The 23700-nt window shown below is 38.3% G+C and overlaps 1 protein-coding gene across 4 annotated transcripts in view; it reads left to right on the top strand.

Moving 5' to 3' along the window:
• The window catches only part of LOC136058699 (engulfment and cell motility protein 1), a 188360-nt gene that overhangs the window by 73434 nt on the left and 91226 nt on the right, over positions 1-23700 (top strand). For all 4 annotated transcript variants that reach the window (XM_065752356.1, XM_065752355.1, XM_065752354.1 and 1 more), the window contains 2 exons: positions 7899-8068; positions 18873-18908. In XM_065752356.1, coding sequence (XP_065608428.1) covers positions 7899-8068; positions 18873-18908 — 206 coding nt within the window. The remainder of the gene's footprint in view (positions 1-7898; positions 8069-18872; positions 18909-23700) is intronic.

Raw genomic sequence — 23700 nt, 5'->3', positions numbered from 1 at the left:
TTTTTTTTTTTTTTTTTGACACCACCTTCTTGATAGCTCTGCAAAAATCATAGCAGAGTTACTAGTTGCCCTGTACTGGCCTGTTCTCCTGCTGCACTGAGCAGTACTATTGCCACACACTGAAATCATCTCTTAGTCCCAGAAGATGCATTTCTCTGGTAGCAGCAGTCACATGTCCTTACTGACAAACACAGTGTGTTGTTAAAATGGTTTACCTCTTTGTGGTGGTGGTGTAACCTCTGCAGATTCAAAGTAGTCTTATGGCCAAACTCTGTGCCCATGCACTGCACCTCATTTAAGCAGGCAAGATGGAGCTGTGGTTGTTTAACCTTTGGCTTCTGTTGAATCTGTTAAGACCATGTTCAGTTACTGCCATCAGGTGTGAAATCATGTCTATCTGGAAGTCAGAGATCATAGACACTTTTCAGCTAATAGAGCCTAGCCTCAAAGTAAAGAAACAGAGAAACATGTTGCTGCTACAAACTTCCCAGGTCTTCCAGATATCATAGATTTCCACTCGTCCCCAGGCAACTTAATTTGATATTTCAGACTTAGGTGTTTAAATTTGTAACACAAGTTTCTGTGTAATTGAAAAGTGAACAAGCCAATATGAAAATAGATGCATACCACTGAAATTTTTAGTTGACCATGTGCAGTATCAACCAACAAGAGTGTGGCTTTGCAACAGAAGACATGTTTAAGCAGAAACCACGTAGACAAAAACAAGAAATTTCCATTACCCTTCATCACCTTTTAAGGGTCAGATATGGATCCTTATACTGTAGGAGTAAGCAGGAGCTTAAGACCATGTCTCTGTCAGAGTCTGTGTGACTTCAAAGCCTCTTGCTATATATGTCACTGCAGTACTGTGTACACAAGAAGCCTCTTACGTGTAAACTCCTTCTGGTGGAACTTTCTCAATAGTAGAAAGCCCCAGGCACCAGTTCCTAACTTTTGAGACTTGTAAGAAGAAATATCCACTCTAATGAAAAAGGGCTGTCTACTATCCATTTCATGCAATTAAAACGTGGTTAATTGGGAAAAGTGGTCCAAATATATTGAATCCTGAGTGACAGCCTGAGATGACTGCTGGAATCTTTCCCTGTCTGAAAATCCACAGTGAGTTGCACCACACAAAACTGAAAAGAGGCTGTGCTGTGACTCATCTGTACAAATGGCTGACTGTCTTCACGGTCACTTGTGAAACTGGAAGTATGACCTTCAAATAGAAGGCAAATTTGGGATTTATAACATTTTTTTCTGCCCACATCTATTAGTGGAGTTAGACCTTGCAATAAGGCTCTGTTTCTTTGGTAGTCTGCCTTAGGTTTAATCAGCCAAGACAGGACTCTTTTGGAAATTGGGCTTTTGCCTGTTTTCTGACAAGTTATGGACCATTCTGGCACAGGCCTGCAGTTGTGAGTGACGAAGATGTGCTAATCTGCCATCCTACTATGTATTTCTAGGCCAGTCTACTTTCTAGTTGTGAGTACTGAGCTTTAACTAAACGGAGTACTTATTCTCAAACATTTTCTATTTTTGTTAACTTTTTCCCATAACTATGGAAGTAACTTGGATGGAGTTTCTGAGGAACTGGATTATTTTTTTGACTGATTAAAGATCATCAAGATCATCTGCATTCTTTAAACAGGGATAAAATAAAGTGCTGCGTGTTCTTGCCCTAGCATAGTGTCGTTGCTTTTAAGATACTACTGAAATGGTCATCATAAAGGTACTTAAAATAGATAAAAGTTTTCCAAGCTGTGGTTTTTAGACTGGTGACCCACCCAGTGCTTGTGTTTTACCCTGAGATGCTAACAGGCCATCTGTTTCCATTTTTCCTCTGAAATTCTATATGAAAACAGTAGCAGTGGGAGGAGGTAATGTGAAGAGCAGCCTGCAAGGTATACTTCTGCAGCAGAGGAAAGATGTTTTCCTAGCTACTAGATCCAAGTGGAAAATGTTTTTTTCAACCTGTGATAATATTCAGGTTCTCCTTTTTTGTTCATTTTTTGATTCCCTCTGTCCTGCGTCAGTATAAACCTGAAGCTACATCCTCTTCCCCCATGTAAGAAAATCATAGCAAAAACACTTTTCAAAGAGGTGTGGGAATTAGAAAAAAGGGAAGGGAAGATTAAAAGAAGTGAAGAGGAGCCACATTATAGATTATCCAGTGCCTGGGATGTGCCCATATAATTTCAATTTCTGCCTACTTCCTGGCTGCTGTGGGCAAAAACATTTGTCCTGAGCTTCGCAAACCTTTTGAGACAGTGTTTTTTTATTTCAGAGAGTTTAGAGGAATTGTTACAGGCAGTTCCAAAGGCTACAGGAAGTTAAAATGCTTTTCTAGTTCTTACTTTTCACACAACTTTTTACCATCAGAACCAATAGTTCTGTGAATGGTTGTAGCCAGTCACAGTTGCGTACCGTGAGTCACTGAGAATTGAGCAATAAAAGTGAGATGTGATCTTGTGAGCTCTATTGCCATTCGTCTCAAACTGGGAGTTGCTCGTCTGTCCAGAGCAGGTACTATTGGAGATTAAAAGGAGGGAGCAAGAAAAAAGGCAGTTTCATGTAGGAGAAATGCAATAGCATTTTTGGATTGGCTTCCTTAAAGATAGGATTAGAAATCCAGCCCCCCCAGATCTAAAGTTAGATACCGTCTTCTAATCTCAAATTTAGATAATTTGGGTGCATGTATTAGATCCCCTTTTTCTGAAAATCATTGTTAATGTTGCAAGAGCAAAACCTCCATTCTAGGGTGCTGCTAAATCCATTATAAATATTCACCTTCAGAGATGTGGAATGTGTTTATTTTAAACTTCGTGAGTTGGAACGTTGTGAACGCCAGTTGTAGGGCCTGGTGGGAATTTGAACTGCCTCTTTGTTCCTGCAGGTCTGTTTGCTAAGTTTGTGCAATTCTCTGAAAGGCTGTTTTTTCTAAACAATGCTATTTTTTCCTCTCTAAACCATTCAGCACACAGACACTCTGTTTCCTAGGTAACTTGGGTACAGATTGAATTTCTCTTATATTATCTTTCTTCCAATATGATCCATCTTATTTATTTTTACCCTCCTATCAACTTTCTTAACGGTTCTTTGTACTTTTGAGCATTGTTGCTATTCTCTGAGACCTGTTTGTCCATTTGCATTTCTGAAGGGACTCATTTAAAGTTGGTTATGCCTACCTGTTCATATTTGAACATATGTGGCAGTTGAGATGCCAGATTGCTATTACCTATTCTATATACTCACATTCCAGTGGATGGTGGGTAGGTGTATAAATGACCTGTGATTGCTCCTGTGTGAGTCTGTTCCAAAAGGTCAGCACTGTCCTGCAATGCAGCAGGAGGAGTCCAACCCTTTCCTGCCTGCAGCTGTAGCTTTCTTTTGATCAGATCCTGGAAATCCTCCTCATTACAACTAATCGTTTTGAATGGTTGCTAAAACTGGAAAAACTAAGCTAAGAAAAATGCTCTCTTTTTTATCATTTTAAATTTTAATAGTTTTCAAACAAAACTGATTATTTGAGCACTGTTTATTTTAAAATAGCTTCTTGGGTACTTAAGAAAACAGATATACATAATGGAATTGTAGGGGTTTTCAACCAATTTTTCCTTATGCTTCCAGATTCTCTAGTGAGTAAAAATTTTGGGATCTAATCTCTGTGCTCAACTGACTTATCGATCATTGAGTCTGGTAAATACATAATTACTTACAGATCAATGATGGTGATTGTATTTATCATGTAATGATGAACTCTTTAACAAGAGTACTGAATGTAGAAGTTGGTGAGCTGCTTTTATATCTGCACATAATGTAAGTGGAAGATTTGAGATGTGGAACTGCCTTTTACCTTTTTGTAGATAAATGTTTAGTCTTGTGTTTTCAAGTTTCCAAAGTAATATTTTAAGTAGCAAGAAAAAATTATCTTAAATACAGGAGAAGGAAGAAACAAAGATTGCTTCTCAAACATTTCTAAGTAGCTACTGATTGCATTGTCTTTTAGGCATATTTGCATATTATAGATGCACAGCCATATGCTTTTATCTTTGATTTAGAACACAACTCTAGACATGGCCATTTCCCTGCTCCTCTATTTCTGCCTCCATAACAGCACATAGCTGTTGCACAGGACTACTCTGTGCATTACAGTTGTACAGTGCTTCAGATAAGAAATTATGCTTGCTGAGTGTTTGCATAAAAATGTTAAAAGTGAATACCTTATTAATTAAAATGGGATCTCATTGTCTACCTAGCATCAGATGCTAGTCGGGCTCACTGAGTTTGTTGAATCTGGATTGCATGCAGTGATGTGTACATAAATACCTGCTCCTCCATTGCTTCCTGTGAATACTTATTTGTAGGTGAAGTGGTAGTGACATTTCAGGAGAAGGAAGCAGCTTAAACCAATATGGAGCTTCAACATTTAATGATTCAAAAGAAATCACAGAAGTGTATGTTTGGTTATTAAAAAGCTGTATTTGTTATTTAATGATGGTCTATATGCCTTTTCTAGCAGAAAACAATGTGAATAATATCTTCAGAGAAGGTGAAAATACTCTTATTTGACTTTATTATTCTTTTTGTAAAGAAGAAAGAGGAAAAATGATCACATAATGGTAAAATAGCTGCAGACAGTTTTAATAAGTAGAGTCCAGATTTCTTCCCTAGCACACTGATGTTTCATAGTGGTTGCATTTGGAATCTTCATCTTCCCTTCTGCCCTGGCTTGCTGTACTTTGTATTCTGTGCGCGTCTGTGTAATAACTTGCTTTCAGAGTTTGATGTGCAAAATCTTCAGTGCCAAAGAAGTGATAATTTGTTCATGAGAATCCTTTGTTAGAATGATCTTAGGATTCCTAACCTCCAGATGACTGTTCGAGTCTCTAAACAAGCTGCATCTTGGATTTAGGTCGTTAATTTTCTTTTTAATCTGTCAATCTTATCAAGCTGCTCCTTTTAAGCATTGCTTCTCTCTAAGGGCAATCTTTCTGGCATGGAGCAAGTTGTTTTAGACAAGGCTTGCAGCTTATGCTTCTTGATAACCTCTTGACATGCTTAGGCTTTAACAGCACACGTTCTGCAAATTTTCTCTCTTCCTGCCTTTCTAAATAGGAGTGCAGTTAATGCTTTCTTTCATTTACTTGAAGATGTGTTTCTGTTAATTCTCTCATAATAGTTCTCAGTTGGGCAGATTTTATGTATTTATTTATTATTCTAACATGAATGATATTTCAATAAGAGCAGAGACATGGCAGCTAGTTGTACAGTTGCTTTAATAAGCTGTGCTCCCTGTCCATCCACCAATGGGCTGTAAATCATTGAAATATCTCCCTGGTAAGTAGTTAAAGTGTATTTCATTTGAGTTTCATTTTGTAATGCAGTCATAAGTGAACTGTACATTGTATAAGCATGTATGAGTGCTATGGCAACAAGGCCTAGGTGACTTGAGAGAATTGTGTGGTATTCACTGAAGTAATGTTTTCACCCATTGGGCATTTGCGATGACAACAACCAACACTCCTTTTGGCCATATTTTCAGTGAGACATGTGTACCAGTAATTTTGCTGTCATAATTATTTGTTTCCCTCTTTAATCGAGGTCTGCTTTGCCACTGCCAGTGCTTTTCCAGTATTAGGTGGAGTAAGGTTTGTTGGATGCAAAGCTTGTTCAATATGCGTCAAGTACAGCTATGTAGAAATTTTGCTGATGGGACATTGATCATTGGTATAGTCTGATATAGACTGTACAGGACTCAACCACATCTGTGACAAAGAGACATTGCTGTATAGATTTTGTGTTCTGTGGAGGAGACTATGCTGTCTCAGATTTAAGATTGTAATTTTAGCATGGTGAATTGCAAACTCTTACTGGCTTCACAGAAACCAGGGCTAACGCATCTCTGCTGAAAGGCTGATCCTGCTGCTGTTTGGCAATGTAGGTGAGCTGTTGATGTGCATTACTATACTTGTATTCTCAGTTTTGGCAAGAGGGGTTAACTTTTTCCCAGGTGGAGTTGATTAATGGGCAGTGGAAATCCAAAACTGGCAGCAGAAGTTCCCATCTTGATGTGGCTTTGGTGGAAGCAGGGTTCTCCCCACAAGAGGAAGGGGGAACTTGGCAATTAATAAGCTGATAATGCGTATGAAGATGAGGGGTTGTTTATACAGCAGTTACAGGAATTTCTCCAGATGTGTGCTCTCTACATTACCATTCAGACAGCCATTATCATTACAAAGAGGTATAAGCCATCCACTGCAGCTTAGACCAGTTGATGAGAATACGTAACTTAGGTGGCCAAGAGACACTTTGGATGACAGAATTCTGCCTTGTTATAGATATGTAACTGCTATGGCTGTACCACCTAATGCTTAAGGCATATAATAGCCCAGGACTAAAGGATATTCTGTTTCTCTTAGTTAAAGATGCTAACCACAATTACATTAACTAGAAGTTATTTATTCCCTGTATGTGGCTTCTTTACAGCAGATAAGTTCTACCTAAAATCTCTGTGTAGACCATACACTATTTTTTATTTGCAAACAATGGGAAATAATAAACTTTTCTTATCTGGGAGAGTATTGAGACATTTAATTTATTAATGTTTGTAAAGCAGTTAAGATTACGTTGATAGGAATTTACTTCTATAACACCACCACAGATTTATTTTTTCAGTGTCCTATTTAAATGTCTTGTATCTGAGGATGTTGATCTGCAGAGATGATCGTCTCTTGATCATTTTTTGAAGGGTATATAAATTCCTTTAACAGAAAATGAATTGTCTGTCAGCACAGCCTTTTTTTTTCTCCTTATTTTGATTCTTCTCTTGCTTAGAAAAAATAATAATCTCAGAGAAAATGTTTCTGAACAGAATTTACCATTAATCTAGTTTTCTAATGACGCAGTTTCTCATTTACCTTTCATTCAGTGCACCTAAGAAGTGAATTTTGAAAAAAGAGTTTTGCAAGTATCTACATATAATGTGGAGAATTGGCTAGATGTATTGGCTAGAGTAGTGATTAACTGCAACACATTTGGATATTGTATTCAGGTAATTGAAATCATCAAATTGAAAATGGGAGATGTAAAATATTTATACAGCTCAACAGAAAGACAATTTAGTACTCTTCATTTAAATATCCCTTTTGGCTTTTTTCGTTTTATTGGTGTTCATCCTGGATTTTTTTTTTTTTTGTCTCCATTTTACTGCATTTAAAACGTTAATGGGCAAAGTAGCAGTACATATCGAAGTACTACTAGCAGTAGATACTGAACAAAGGTGTGTGAACATCATAGCATGTGGGAAGTAATCATTCCGATGCTCCTTGTAGTGAGAATACAGAGTTTCAAATGGATGGTGGACAAATGGGAGAGAAATGAGAAGGAAGGAGCAGAAGACTTGATGCTGGGCTCTATTGATAGAACCTGATTAGGACAGTATATGGTCTTTGTTACTAAAGGTCACAAGAAGTACATAAACCAATGTTAAGTGTTCACAGGAAAAAAAATGGTGCCATTGGTATGCTGATACTGCCTTATCTTATTTATTTTCACTTCTACTGATGTGACACATAATGGCAAAGGCTTCCTTGTCTTCCATAATGCTTGTATTTTGCCTGTCACGGTGAGATATCCATCCATTTCTCAACTTATAATTTTGCAACAACCCAAATAATTATACATAATGTTGGAAAAATAAATGAGTAATAGAATTTTGAAAAAATAGTATGCATTTGAGCTACTTGAACATTTCAGAGCACACAGGTGTTAAATATCATTAAATAATAAATTTAATACTAAGCACGGTCATCATTCCTGCTTTTGCTAATGTGTTATTCATTATAAACATTGTAACAAAAGTTCTTTTTATTTCATATGTTTTAATTCTCTTTCAGGCTCAAAATGCACAGCAGCTCCATGAGAGGATCCAATCTTCTAGTATGGATGCAAAGTTAGAAGCACTGAAAGACTTAGCCAACTACTCACGGGATATTACATTTGCCCAAGAATTTATAAACCTAGATGGCATTTCTCTCCTAACACAAATGGTTGAAAGTGGCACAGAGTAAGTATTCAGTTTAAATTGTGGTATTTTTCCTATATGGAACGCGAGTTGGCTCTCTCTCTCTCTCTGATTGCCTGAAGTATTTTTATATATAACTTTTAGATGACTTAAAATGAAAGTTCTATATGGTTCTTTGCTGCTAGGAGAGTATAGGCATTTTCAATGAAAATATGTTATGTATTTTTAATTTTCCATAACAGTGGGCTGGTGGGAGAGGGGGTGAGCAAAGTCACAGGTACCTACTATTCTGTACTATTCTGAGGAAGGATGTGGTCCTAGTTTCTTCCCTTTAAAACTGAAATGAATTGTTGACAGTATATTTAAATGCTGATGTTTACGTGATGTTGTGTGTTTTAAATTTAATGTTTCTGAGAACATTGTAGAGCTTGTAACAGCAAAACCTAGTGTTAGCATCTTATTTCTATTCTGGCTGAGGTTTGTCAAATGGTAATGAATTTCTGAAATTGAGAATTGACATCTGAAAATATCTTTGTTCTTTACCAGAACATCTCAGCAATTTTCACCACTGAACTGTGGTACCAAATGACTTCCTGTTTTCTTAGTGTGGATTCTACTAAAACAAATGTATCAGCAGTCAAATTGTTGTTTTAGCAGTTAATACTTCAAGTTACTTTTGAATTCAAGGAAGAGTTTTTTAGTGCTTTGCAGTGTCAAACTCTACTATAAGTGTAGAAATCAATAATTTCCACTCGCTCTTCTGAGAGAAAGTAAATACTCTGAAAATAGCTTTCTCATTCATTGTGGATATTTAGCCTTGTGGACTAGATATCAGAAGCCAATTGTTGCAGTCAGTCTAAATCTCCTTTCAGATGTGCTTGTTTCTTCAGGTTTGATAAAGTAAATAATATAGGGAGTAAAGCAACCATAATAAATGCTTTGCAATATAATCATCTGTTATTATCTCAGCAAGATGTACTGGAAATTTTTCCCTGCCCCCCCCCAAAAAAAAAAATATCAGCAATCTAGTTTGTTATTTTGTAAAATGTAAGAGCATACTTTTGCTGATCATTACTTATTTTGTTTACAGTAGTCCATTGGACTTTGAATCCTTGCTGCCTAATGCCAGTGATATAGTGGAGTTTCAGTATGTCCTGGTTTCATCTTCAGTGTCTTGGGTTTATGGTCATTATTTTTTCAATGGTGTGGTCTGTGGGACATATGTTAATTTAGTATCTAGAAGCCTTTTTTTCCATATATTTATCAAATAATCTTATGTTCATATACTTTGTGTTTAGCGATCAAATTAAATTAAAACTAAAGATAGGCTTAAGTTAGTAAAAGTACAAACAAAGTTATGTCCACCACTTCCCAATGAACTAATGTAAAATTATATGGAATGAGTTTGTCCATATGTGCCTATGAAGATCACAAGCACTTTAAAAATCACTGTGTCTGTAGTCTGCTTTGTCATGGATTTAGTTAAATGGCTTACTTAACTCTACTGCAAAAGGTGTTTAGATTACAGCACTTCGCTTGGTAAAAACAAAGAGCTCTGCTCTGCTCTACTCTACTCTGCTCTACTCTCTTTTAGCTACATCAAGGCTAAAGCAAATCCCCTCCTTACCCTTCAGATGTATCTATATTATTGTTTTGTAGTGGAGAGCTAGGCCAAGCTGTACCATACTGCTGTGGATTAAGAATAACATTCTGCGAGGGAAAACTGCTTTAACCAGTACTGATATTGAAAAAAGTCTGCAGCAACTTGTCTAGTAGCAGTTCCTGCTGAGGGCACACATTTTCAAGTACATAGGAGGCTGGTAGGCTGCACTGGTCTGTTGCATTACTATTGCTGTTTTTTGAAAGTGACTTTTGTTTGGAGGGATTTCAGATTCTTCTTTTTAACTGGTGTAATGTATCGCCAAAGAGGCATTGATCAGTCTATTTGTCTAATCTGTTTCTGTGTTTCTACCTGTGGGGAGACTTGCTAGTCTGTTTCAGGCATTGCACAAAGATAGAGACAGTAAATATTTCAGTAAAATGTCCTTGTGTGTTCTCCTGTCCTGCTTTTGCTTGGCCCCATCGCAGTACTGTTAAGATGTCCCACAAGATGCTGGCCAAACTGGATGGCCTGGCTGAAGGCCTCATACTGTTAGGTCCTGTGCCAGGCCTTGTGGGTATGCTGCTGATCAGGTCTTGGTAATGCTGCAAACCAAAAAGCTCTCTTTCCTTCCCTTCCCCATCCTAGTTCTTGCCACTTTCTTTTCACTAATGGCATTTCTAACAGGCCATAAGCTGAGTTACCCAAATGATTGTATTAGCATAATACAGCGGGGGCAGTATTGGAAAAGGAAGGAGCAGACAGAAGTTTGAGGAAAGGACAGAAACTGTATCATTACTGTGGAGAGATCTTACCTACCACTGAGTTACTATTCAGTCAGCCTTGACTGAATGAGACTACAACTCAGCCATATAGCTGAGGAGCCCTGACAGTTTGATGCTGCTATGCCTAGTCCAGCTGGGCCAGCTCCAGACCCTCTTCTCCCATTACTTGTATGCTAACACTTACTCTCCAGAGCAGCCCTGCTGCCTTCCTTGAATTGATTTTGTTCTCTGGATGTTTCACAAAGCCGATACAGCTTGTTAACTTGAGAAATATCCTCTTTGGTTTTACACAGATTGCTGCTCATTTTGAGACTTGCAGCTACCAGAAAGGAAGAGGACGTGAATAAATGAAGAGAAGATGAATAGGGTTTTTTGTGGTTTTGTTTCGTTTATGTGTTTGTTTTCCTCTTTGTCTGCTCTGGTGTTAGAACCATGAAGTCTGTGAGGGATCGCAGGGGCCCATGAGTCTGATGCTGTTCTGCATGCAGCCTCTCTTGTGTGATATCCTGGTTGCCTGCGGGTTAATGCAGCTGAGGAGGGCCCTGTGTTGGAACAGCCCAGGTTGAGTGGGCCCTCTGTTCGTAGTGTGGTGCAGCTGTGCTAGAGATTGATGAATTTTGTTAATTCAAGCTTTATTCTCTATTTTCCCCAAAGGGGCAAACAGTGCTCATTAAAAGTACGATCATGCTCAGTGTGAGGTTGCTCTGAGGTTTTCTTAGCATGTTGAGCTCATGTTAGGGGCAGCTCTTAAGTTATAATTTGAGCCTGTAATTAAATTTTAGAGGGCAGCCTCTGGAAATCAGGACTCCAGCTATAACTTTCAACAGGAGGCCTATGCTGTATTTATAGTTGACTTTATTTACTGTGCTACTTACTAATTATTTCAGTGAAGCTGATGCCTATGAAAATACAGTGGCCAGAGCAAGGGAATTAAAGTCCTGGGTTTTTAGCATTTTGCTGGTGATGAAAAGTAGTAATACGTAAACTTGACAAGAGCTAAGAGAGCTTCCTATTTAAATTTCTGTCTGTTATATCCCTGAATATTGAAAGAAGTCAGAATATATAAGGAAAATAACCTTTCCAGTTTGTTGATGACGCAGCTTGAAAAATAACAAAACTGAGAAAGATATTTTTATATTTTTAAATTATTTTTTTTGTGTTTATTTATTTATTGTATATCAAAAGTGTTTTCAGTGCTATTTGTAGTCACAGTGATTTGAGTCAGGTCTCCTAGAGTGCCTGCTGCTTAGTGGAAAGGAACTACAGGCAAGGTGTGTGCTGGGACAAAGCCATAGGGATTGGTGGTGCACAGACTGTAGGGTGTATGGGGCTCTTGGGAATTTGACAGAGCATCTTGTCAATGTGGGTATATTTATCTTATCAGAGAGGTAGCATGTCTTAGAAACTGTCCACATCCATCTTAATTCTGCTGGTTATAGTGGCTCAATTTTGTTCTTCCTTCAGGCTCATTCTTGTTTCAGAGCATGTTGTGAGTCTCTTATTAAACAATAACAAAAAAGTTTGCTTTAGGTTTATTTTTGTGGTTCATGTGACTTCAAAGTTATAAGAAAGAGTGCAGTCAGTACAAGTCATGAAGAACAACTAAATACTGCTTTCCTTTTAGAATTAACCACATTTTTAATTTTTTTTCCTCAGACTGGTGTATCCTTATTGTAAAAGGGGTATGTGTACAAGCAGTTATTTTCCTTATAAGAGACTTGTTCAGAAATAGCTTTCCATAGTACTAGTTTTCATTTGAAGCCCAGGTCCTGCCTGTTTGAGGGAAGCTGTATATGCAGTCTATCTGGTTGGATGTATAGATAGTGTAAAAGGAAAGATTAGGGAGTGTATTCCTTCTGCTCCCCTCCACAGAGTGCAATGCACTAAAAGGAGGGAGAAGGAAAGCAATGTCAGAGGCTCCTAAATACCATACTGACTGATGAAAAATGCATTCAGGGGCCAGACTGGAAGAAGTGATTGTGTATCTTTGCTTCCACTCTGAGATAATATAGGACATTCGGAGAGAGATTCCACAGTCTAGTCCAGAATTAATATTTTTGGAAAATTACAGCTGTATAGTCTAACTGATGTTACAGACTGGTAAAGATGTAGTGTTTTTTTCCTTGATGTATCAGATGAGGTGTGTAACTGGGACAGAGATAGCCTTCCTTAAAAGGGCAAAAAGAACCCCAGTGGTCCCCTAGAAAATAAAACAGGGAAAATATATCACAAGCCATAAATATTGGAAGACTGAAGAGTTAATAAAAGAAATTTGAATTTATTTTTGTCACTACCAATAATAATAATAATAACAATAATCATCTCATGACTAAGAATAAGAGCAGGAAGACCTATGCAGAATTTTTAGTACATTTTTTTTGGCAGTGTTACTGTCTCTGTCACTCGTCATTTGGCTGAAATCATGGGCAGTTTTTGCCAAAAAGCTAAGTCTGGTTGAGACTGTGCAAAGCCTAGCTGTCTTGACAGTAACCAGAATAATTTGTTGCTTTTGGGGAGGGAGTTCTTTAGGGATCTGCTCCATAGCTGTGGCTATACTGAGTAGTTGTATTGTAGCACAGCAGTGTGTATGGGAACTGTTGAATCATGGCCTGAACCACTGATTGATCACCTGAGGTGAGCACTGAGTCAGCTGCAGGAGCACAGGTGAAGGCAATGCACCTGTGTGACCAGAAGGGGTGGAGTCTGGCTCCAGCTCTCCCAGACCCCATTTAAGGGCTGACCACCACTGTGTGTCCTGGGCAAGCCTTGACCATCAGCAACATGTGAGCCTTTCTTTATTTACTGGTTGTCTTAATACTGTCTGGATAAGCCAAACAACTCATTATTTTCTGTGGGTACTATTCTTTTGGGTTATTCACCCTACACAGTGCCACCGGAGTGTGCTGATTGATGCTCATACATGGTTGCACACTGTCTGGTTTTAATTTTGAAAACTGCAACTGCTTAGTGCACAGATCAGATGGGAAAAACATGTTTCAAATAGTGATGGTTTTTAAATTTTATCATCTTGCTATTGAAATGTTTTGATAAATGTAGCTATATCAGATTCAGGCAAACTTTTAAATAAATGTGCATTTGTATGGGCTTTTTATTTCTCAACTAAAAGGAGTCATTTATTGAGCAGATACATGCAGTTGTGGAGTTGGCTGCTCTACAACTGGACTTGATGGCAACTGTGCATACTTTAAGGGCAAATTGTATAGTTCAGTGATATACTAGTTCTTGGCTTGCATTACAGAGATAATGCAGTATACCAGCCCAGTAGAAAATGGAATGCAGGTTGGAGTTATTCCGACTTTAGCACGCTTTTTGGGGCAATTGCTCACATACCTGCTAATATATTTTTCCATCCCTGTCTGATGAGTATTTCAGTACTGCTGTCAAAACACTTAAGCAGCCTGTGCTCGCAGCCACTTGTTCCTGCCCTGCTTTGTCTGGAAAGTTATGCCAGTACTATTTATTGCAAGGCTGGAAAATTGATCTAGATTATTAAGAGTAACAATAAAGACTACTTTTAATAGAATATCCCTTAACCCAGCTCCCTTACTGAGCTCATCATGTTGCCCCAGAAAACAGTTGTACAAGCACAACTGACTGTATAAGTGGAAAATGAGTTTTTTTTCAGAAGATATGCACAGCACTAAGCTAGCTGGTCTTGGCTAAATGTAATACTCCTTTTCGACCTTTCCCTGTTGCTAACTGCATAGTCCCTGCTCCCTCTTTTGATCATTTCAACCCTTGGTTAGCTCCAATGCTCATCTGACTCCTTAGTGTGCCAGTTCGGTTTGCTGATCTATTGGAAAAAAATCCAGCCAACAGAGGGAGTTTTGACAGCACTGGGCTGTTAGGCTCAGTCATTCCTGTGAATCTTCACCTGGAAGCACAGATTACTTAATCTGACATTGCTGCCAACATCGATTCCCATCCAACAGGGACTTTGTGCAATCTTCATTTCTTAGCGCTTCTGTAATGTCGGGAGTACGTGACCATTGTCTGCGAGGCAGAAATCCAGTGCAGTATATGAGATTCAGGTTAACCTGTTATTCCGCGGTGGAGATGTTAACGATGCGAGAATGAACCATCTCACCTTTGGAAGGAAAATGGGGAGAGCTGTTGTGGCCTGCATTCCCCTCATGCTACATGGCTTTACTCCAGGATTCTTATTTGACCTGAGCTTAAAGATATTAGCATTTAAATGTCCCCAGATTAAGTGTTGTTTTCAACACCTTGCTGACAGAAACAAGAGAAAAGAGGAAACGGTAATGCTGGTTTTGGTTTGGCAGCCACTTCTGTGAAATGTGATTAAAAAGAGACATTCTGCAGTGGATTTATGTTTCCAAATATTCTTCAGAGTACCAAGTGGCAGGCAAAACACATCAATTCATCTTTTTTAAATTTCATATGAAAGTGTTTTTTTGGGTTTTTTTTTTTTTTGTTTTGTTTTGTTTTCATTTGAGGAAACATCAGAAAATAGGAGAAAAGCTTAAAATCTTCATTTCTGCAATTTTTCCAGAATATTTTTGTCTCGAGTTGCGGTGGCTGTGGTTGTTGTGTCGGCTATGAGAAGTGGGAGTGCTGCTGCACTCCTTTGCAATCAGTTTGCAGGTTTCATCCAAATAATACATTTTAACCCCTGGCCACATCAATTCCCTGACCGTATGTGATTGCCACACCTAATACGGACAGAATCCACAAATGATCTCCTGTGTATTTGTCTTGTGATTCTTAAACACTGCCTCTTTCCCAGGACATGGCCTTGTTTGCCTGAAAAACAGTAACCAAATATGGATTCAGTGGTGTTAACTGATCCTTCAGCCATTATGCGGTCAGTTTTTGTTATGTAGAAGTTCTCATGCACTTCTACCTTTGCTAGTAATTGCCCTCACAAGAAACAGGACTGCGGAAAACTTTTATCCTCAGTGGCATTTTTATCCCTCTCTGCATGTATTTAAACAGTGCAAGTTCAGATGCTTGGTTACAGCTAACTCCAGTGAGTGTGTACAGACTCTAGAATTCGTAGCAGTTTCCTCCAGTGCAGCCTTTATTGTGCAGTGTGTGTTACCCCATCTGTCAGTAAGATCTGGGATATCTTTAGTCATTGTGCAGTGTTTTTTTTTTTTTAACCTGAACAGGTAGGAGTTGATCTAGACAAGCCCTTGCTAAGCTGGGCTTTGCTGGAAGCTGTTTTCAACATAATGTAACCCGCAGTGCAGTGAGAGTAAGGTCTGTATGGCTTGGGGAGGTCGAAAGGGGACTGCTACTCCTTGGGATTCAGCCAGAAATATATCACAAAGATCCTCTGAGGCCAAACAGGGAACATATTATTGTAGCAAAATGTCTAATCCAATAACTTACCATTAATATTTATTTTGCATTATGTTGGCATTTGCTTTGTGACTTCTCCCTGTATTAAAATTGCTGTCTGCTTTTATGGCTTTCACCACTTTAGCATGTGAACCTTTCATAAATGCTACTTAATTTGCCTTCATAGTGTTCACATTTGGCCATGGTTTTTTTCACATCTGTGCAAGTGCAATTGAGAGACAGCTTCTAAAAAATGAAAAGCATAGGCATCAAGTTCATTGCAGTCTTATTCTAGATCACCAAGATTTTCAGCATTTTTGACCATGCCTTGACAAGTTACCCAGGAAATGTTTTGCAGAACTGTCTGGTTGCTACTGTCAGGAATATCAGTTTTGTATATATAGAAAGAAGAAATCTGATGGAGGGGGTAGACTGTACTTGTTCCTTTCCAGGTTGTCTTGCTGGAAGAGTTGGCTTGATTACCCCTTGAGCATTAGTGTCAAGTGTGGTCTACGAGTGAACATGAGCAGAATTCCTTTCAATACCAAGTCCTTCTGTTGTAGGCCTTTAGTTTAATGACGGGTTGAAAATAGGAGATGCACTCCTTTAGATAATGGTTTCCACTTGTTTAGTGGTGAGATAAGTGCATCTGTAACCATCCTGTACGATAGTTCTGCAGCAATTGGTGTTTTTGATTGCTGCTCTTGCCACATGTACAAGTAACAGAGATTGATAGAAATTGTTTGCTATAATATGGTGGTTATTTTTCCTCTCAAGTTGAAACGTGCCTTGTGTCGCTTCATCAGAGAAAACCTGTATAATTAAATTTTCTCCATCTTTTCCTTTCATATTACATATCTTCTCACCTCAAGTTAACTAATTGCCAGTTGACTCAAGGTGGGTAAGGATTCTGCAAGTGCTAAGAAAGACACTGTCTAAATATTTTGTTCTAGAATTAAGGTATTTTTTCTTTAATCCCTGAATTTAGACATGGAGAACACGCACATGATTATAGCTTGTTGTGAACAATTTCTGGCAAACTGAGCCTGCCTTTTAAGTTCTACCAGTATACAAATACCTCTCTTTTTTCTCTTTGATGACAGAAAGACACAGAACCATTTTCAAATTGACTTTCCAGTTAGCTGAGAAAGATGCGATGAAATTTTGTTGGCATCTGTTGCATAAGGTTGCTTGGATCCATGCATGCTTGGGAGCTAGCAAAACACATTTAAGATGTTGTTCTTACTATGGTTTAGCATCATCTCCTGCAGCATTGGAAGCACTCCCTTGGCAGAAGCACAGGAAGGACATTCTGCTCAAGTTGGGCTCTCTTATTACATGTAATACCTTGAGCTTTTATGTTACTAAAGCATATTGAGGGGGAACTTTCTCCCTTTCTAACAGATGTATGATTCTCATGCTTCCTGTTTGTTGTCATTACTACTGGCTACGCAGGCATCTGGGGCAGAAAAAAAAAAAAGCAAAATAAAAAAGCCATGAAATCCAGTAACAAAATTCTGTCATTTTTCTAATTTGAGATAGAATAGCCCATTCTGTGCTGGAATACAAGGTAACGACTTCCATTGTTATCTTCAGGCGTAAATATTTCAGCTCACAGCTAGCAATGACTGATTTCAAGCTTCTGTACCTGTGATGCCATATTTATGTTTTCTTCAGCCTCAAAGCTGCCCTCCCTGAGGGTGCTTCTTCCTGAAAAGATGTTACATACGTATGTGCAGCCTAGGTAGAATGCACAGCATTGCTTATGCATAAAGGGAATGGAAAATGCAAAGTAGGAGGAGTTACTGCTGTACAAAAGGAAAAGAGAAGATTCTATTCAAGTTCTGTGAAAGCAAACTGAATCAACAGTTGCAGAGACTGAAGTCTTTGAGCTATTGTGAACTGCATGGCAAATGCAAACGGGAACACCTAGGGAGAAGGTGACAGGGAGGAAGCAGGGACCAACTTGATCTCCTCTGGGGCACTGGTCTGCCCAGAAGCTGCATCTAACCACCTGAAATAAACCCATGAAACAGGTTTAGGAAACAAAGGAATAGGCTAAGTATAAGACTGATTTCTTTTAATTGGCTTAAGTGATGTTTTAAAAGTTAGAAAGTCACTTGCATTGGATGCTATTTTTACCATTGATTATCTCTTTAGTTCAGTTTGTTTAGTAACAAATCAGCAGTTCTGAAACTGGCAGACAGTTGACTTGCAGGTTCCCCAGGGCAGTGAGCATGACCCCAAGCTTCTGGACTTCAAGAAGAGTTTGGACAGCGCTCTTAGATACAGGGTTGGAATTTGGAGTAGTCCCACATGGAGCTGAGAGTTGGACTTGGTGGTCTTCGTGAATCCCTTTAACTCAGGATATTCTGATTCTGTGATTCACGTATACTTCTTGCTTCCTTCCTGTATGGCCTTCCGTTTTCTAAATATAGTATATAATTATAAATATGTTGTAGCTTCTTGTTCACTGTTTTTGCATAACACTGTGTCAGAAAAAACAGGAAATGTCTCAAAAAAAACAGTTTTAACTGAGGTACATTAAGCCTTGCCATAGCTAGGAACCAAGTGTTTTGAAGCTACTAGGAAAGTGACAGCATCATTCTGAAGGCTAGCAGTGTAGGTGAACATCCTCGCATCCAAAACAACGTTATATTTGTTATGCAGGTCATTGTCTTTCCAAGTGGGTTGATACATCACTTTGGGTCTAGGCATGTCCATCAGTCTGTGAATTAAAAAGGAGTGCGTTGGCACACACTGTTGGAGCAAGACTACTTCACTGTAGCTAAGTGTCATGGAGATAGTGCAGCTGGTTTTGAGCTGTTGAATAAATGCAACTAATAACTGAAAAGCCATTTTAGAGAAACATTTGTTGTTTTCACCCTGTAAGCTGTCTGTTCTCTTTTACTTTTTTATTAGCAGAAACATTCTGAACAAATATTTAAAATTGATTTTGAATGTAGCTTCCTTTAGCAGGTACTGAACTATTTCTTTTCACAGCAAATTGTAATTTAATGTCTTCTAATGTGTCATTTGAATTTTATGAATTGTGTGTGTGTGTATGTATGCATAGGTAAATAGTATACAGATGTTTTAAAGTGTATCTCCTCACGTTCAAGTTTTAATTTTACAGACGATATCAGAAATTGCAGAAGATAATGAAGCCCTGGTAAGAACCTGATTAGATCATCACCTTGCACACTTCCTCTTCTTTTGCATGAGTGAGTTCAGGCCCTTGCGCTAATCTTTATATGTAAATACATCTATGCTTATTCCTTCAGCCAATCTTCAAACTGTTTTCTGTTCTTTGATACTTATCTGATGGGGCCTTTTTTGCTTTGCTTATGGAATGGGTGCTTTCTGTAACTTCTGCAAGGACTTATACAATTCCTAATTAAGGTACTCTTTTTTTTATGTTTACTGTTTTATTACATGAGCAATCAAATAATTTCCCTGCCTTCTCCATGTTCCCCATTTAAGTTTGACTGACTTACATGATCAATAGCATACAATTCTAACTGTTTATATTAGTGAGATAAAGGTCACTGTGCTAGTTTGGATTCCATTTATTTTCTGGTCCCAGTTCATGTTATTTATTTCAGATAACTATGTAAAGAAAAACTGCAATATACTACAGGGCTTCTTATTAGAAACATCTAGGGCAGGTTTGTTTGAGTGGAATTCTTTATGCTTCAAGTTAAGCACACGCTTCATAGACTTTAATAAATAGGGAACCCGAGTGATGTTCTATAGCATCTTGATTGGCTTGCAAGTTTGTTACATCAAGTGTAGCTGAAACCCAAGCGAGCAAAAGAGTAATTAATCAATTAAGTGTGCATCTGTCACTCTGATGTGGCTTATCATGAAGAAAATGCAGCACCCCATCCACATCCATGCTGAATCATGCTTTCACAAAGCTGCTGAAATGTTAATCACTAGATCATTGCCTAATAAATTAAACAGTAGCAATAAATTTGGCAGAAATCTTAAATCCTTCCTCTCTGTTCTCTTTCTCAAACTAATGTGGAATAACACGTTTCTTAATATAAAAGTTTAGATTCTGAGAAAAATAATTAAAATGTCATGAGGCTTTCAAAATTCCTGGCAGCATCACTCCTGCTGAGATGCCTCCTGTGCATTTTGATGCTGTTTTTTCTCACTCATTAACGTTAAAGTAGGGTGCCTTTTTGTGTGTGTGTGGTAGCTATATTCCATCAGCACCACTTTGCTCCCAAATTCTATTATCCTGTATGCTTTTGTACGTTAAATAATACAGTTGTCATCTGAACAGCCTCAGAAAATACTGAAGTGCTGACTTACAGTTGCTTTGAGCCCTGGTCTTAGCCTCTGGTTACGTGATAAGCTGAATTAAGCTGGGGTTTTTTTTGGCACATCTTAGTCATGTTTACCCATGGGAGCTAGGCCTTACCCTCTTCTGGATGATACTTATTGATCATTGTAGATACAGCACGCTGGTGAACACAATATAAAAGAATGTGACTAAAATTTATTTAACTTTGAATGCTAAATGGATTTGATTTATGTCAGGGCACGCAGTTTAATATTCTGATTTCCTTCAGTAGTAAATGAAATGACACAATTAAAATCACAGAGTTTTGTGCTTGTACTGAGATACCAGACCCATTAGACAGACCATGAAACCAGTAGCTGCGGAACTTGGTTTATTCATAACCTTTGAAGGTAAAGAGGTGACGCTAGTGCTATATGATTGTTGTCAAGCATCTTAAATATTTTTCACCATCTATTAATGGGAGAAAGATCAATGAAAAAATCATAAAAATAATTTCAGCACGTAATATAATGAAAAAAGCATTACAATTTTGCAGCCTCTACCTGCTGTCTTATTACTAGTTACTCTAAAGAAACCAAATGCTAATCGAAAGAAAAAATTACTTTTGATTAACAGGGCTGGGGGAGGGATATTTCATAAAGCACAAGTATTTCATGTTATCTCTGGTAGCTTGCACATGCTGACCTTTGGAAGATGACTTAATTAAAACCTCATTTTTGTAGAGAAGGCATGTTTAATACCTTTCATCTACTGAAGGAAATTCTTATTCTAAAATGTGTGTTTTTTGTGTGTCTGTCCTTTTAGTCTTACAGATTCCCATTATATTTCTGGATTTTCTTTATCCCATATTGACTAATGCTTGGTTAAAAAAAATTCCCCATGGAACAGCTGTATCAATTGACTACTTAATTGTAGTCAAACCATGCTGACTGGAGAGAGATGTTTCCATGCAGATCGTTATTCTTAGCCTTTATAGTATAGTGCATCTTTTTATGGAAATTACCATGAAATGAGCAAAAACATGAGCTTATAAAATGAGAAAGAAGAGAAAAGGTAACTCTAATCATCTGTCTGAAGAGCCAATGTGTAATAGCTCCTCTGGGCTACTTTTCCATGCTGACAATTGCTTAATGTACCTAAAAGTGGATTAAGTCATACCTCATAATAAGAATATCTACACCTGGATTTATTCAAGAATAGTTAAGTTCTGTTTAAAATTCAAAGCCTGTTTTTCTAATCAGAGTTAATTCACAAGCTTAGAGAGGCTCTAATACCATGGGTACAGAGCTATTTCATGGTTTTTTTGTTTGGTTTTTTTTGGAATGCAGTTAGTTTAAAATCAGCAGGGTTGATCCTTTGTAATGAATGTAGTGAAACTGTACCAACAAAAATACTTCAGTGCTGTTTGTTGCATTGCAAAAAAATAATCTGTGTCAATTGCAGTGTAGCAGTTAAGTGTTTTTCTGTCATCATCTACAAAAACAGGAGCAACTACATCCAGGTTGTTCAGTCATTTTGAGCCATATGGAGTAGGTAGCAAGTATATGTGAATTGCTCCTAGTCTGATGTGGTGGAGGTTTAGCTTTACCCTTGGAAAGGTTACTTAGAGAAGCAAGGAAGTGTGGAAGCAATGAAGAAGAGTCAGAGCAATAAAAGAGGTTCATGTTATGATTGCAGAGTATCTTGCTGCATCATTGAGTTTCATTTTAGGCTGAGGTTCTTGCTGCCAGGGCTTTTTTTTCCAGGGCCTTTGTCCTCTAGATATATGCTGCTTCCCTCTTTAAATTTATTTATGACCATTTATACCTGACAACACTCATTTTCAAAGCTGTTCTTACTCTTTGATGTTAACCTCCTTGCAGTCAGGCCCTTTCAGCTGCCCAGTGCTGGGCTGTGAACATAGTTGCTAAATGACAAGGGATTGAAAGTTAACCACTTCCTTAACCACTGCAGCTGGTAGTAGGCTGCAATTCCCTTCTTGACTTCTGACCAGTTAGTGTTTTTCTTTGCTACCTTCCCTCTGCACAATTAGACTTGACTGTTTTATCTATGAAAAGCACTCTGTAAAAGCGTACTGACTTAGGCTTTTAGTCCTGATGGGCTGATAGTTGCATCCTGTTCAAAAACATCTAGGGGATTTTACTGCTCATGTCCCATTAATTTACTTTGAAAAGAAATTAAAATTGCTTTAGGCATCTTTCAGAATATCAGACATAGTTCTATAAATATATATATCTGTAAGTTGCATAGCACACCTGATGGAAAGATGGTTTTACAAGTACAGTTGATATTATGAAGGCGAGTGATAGGCATGGTGATCAGGATCACATGTACATTCCTTTTATTTTTGAGAAAGAAAAATTAATATAAAAAATGCATGGAATTTTCTTCTCAGTTTCAGAAAGTAAGAACGCAGAAAATTCTTCAGAACGTAAATTAGCAGGTTCTGCCCTGATCTTTGCCTAAGACACACAGGTGCCTAGGGAGGTGGTTGAGGCACCATCCCTAGCGCTGTTCAAGAAGCATTTAGATGAGGTGCTAAGGGATTTGATTTAGTAGTTGGGTAGGGATAGTGATAGGAGGATGGTTGGACTAGATGATCTTGTAGGTCCTTTCCAACCTTATGAACCTATGAACCTAGGTAAAATAATTTGAATCACAACTGCAGATTTGTCCCAGGTGTTGAGGTGCACAGGCCTTAGGCCAGAGGAGTAGGCATCCATGTTGGAATGGCTCATGCTGGGTTGGTCAGTGGCCTTCCAGACCACGGCGGCTTGCTGCTTCTGAGACTTTGGCTGTGAGCTGGTGTGGGTGAGGAGGTGCCTCATGAACAACTTACCCATGTCTGCAGTGGTTGGAAGACTGGGGCCAGACAGCAGTATAGGGCAAACTTCATCAGCTGTCCCAGCAGAAGTACTGGAGCCAGAGCCCTGGAGAGGGATTGTGCAAGAGGTTTAATGACACAGATCATTAAAATGTCAGTGCTAGTGAGAGATGAAATTGCAATTACACAGTATGTCTTTCTGATCACTCTTCCCTCTTGCTGTAATGGCATGCATTCCTTCATCAGGAATTACTGTCAAACCGTTAGATCTTTTTGCAAGACTAGCAGGGGGGTTGATATTTACAGAACTGTTGTGCCTTGTGCTGTATGTTCTTCAGAAAGATTTTGTGAAGCAAGCCCTAATATTTTTCAGACTTTTCTTATGACTAAAACTCACTGAGATTTTGAGTTAAGCAGTACCACTTACATTCTATGAACAAGCTTTGATTCCCATGAAATTTCCCACATCTCAGTCTGCCTCTCAATAGTATGAGTGTGTCTGCATGTGTGTGCTGAAACAGAAATGCCTGAAAATCTATTTCTACCTGTCTGCTTGTGTTTAAATGCGTAACAATGAATCAACACCACTCCCTCCTACTTTATCTTGCTAGTTACCCTGGAGATTGTTTTCATGTCTTGCAGTGCTGCACCTAATGCTTATCCTTTAAGCCTGGCTAGTACATATGTAGTACATGGTTTTAGTACATACATGTGTGTGCCCTGTGCCTATGGATAGATAGATATTTTAAAAATCCATGCTATGTATATGTGGTGATGCAGAACATATGCTTGATTTAGTCCCAGTGTTGCACCTCTTTGCTCTTA

This window comes from Cyrtonyx montezumae, unplaced genomic scaffold (genome assembly GCF_038088225.1).
Source record: "Cyrtonyx montezumae isolate F1298 unplaced genomic scaffold, pur_monq_1.0 scaffold_8, whole genome shotgun sequence".
Classification (NCBI taxonomy): domain Eukaryota; kingdom Metazoa; phylum Chordata; class Aves; order Galliformes; family Odontophoridae; genus Cyrtonyx; species Cyrtonyx montezumae.
This window is presented reverse-complemented; position numbering and strand designations above follow the sequence as displayed.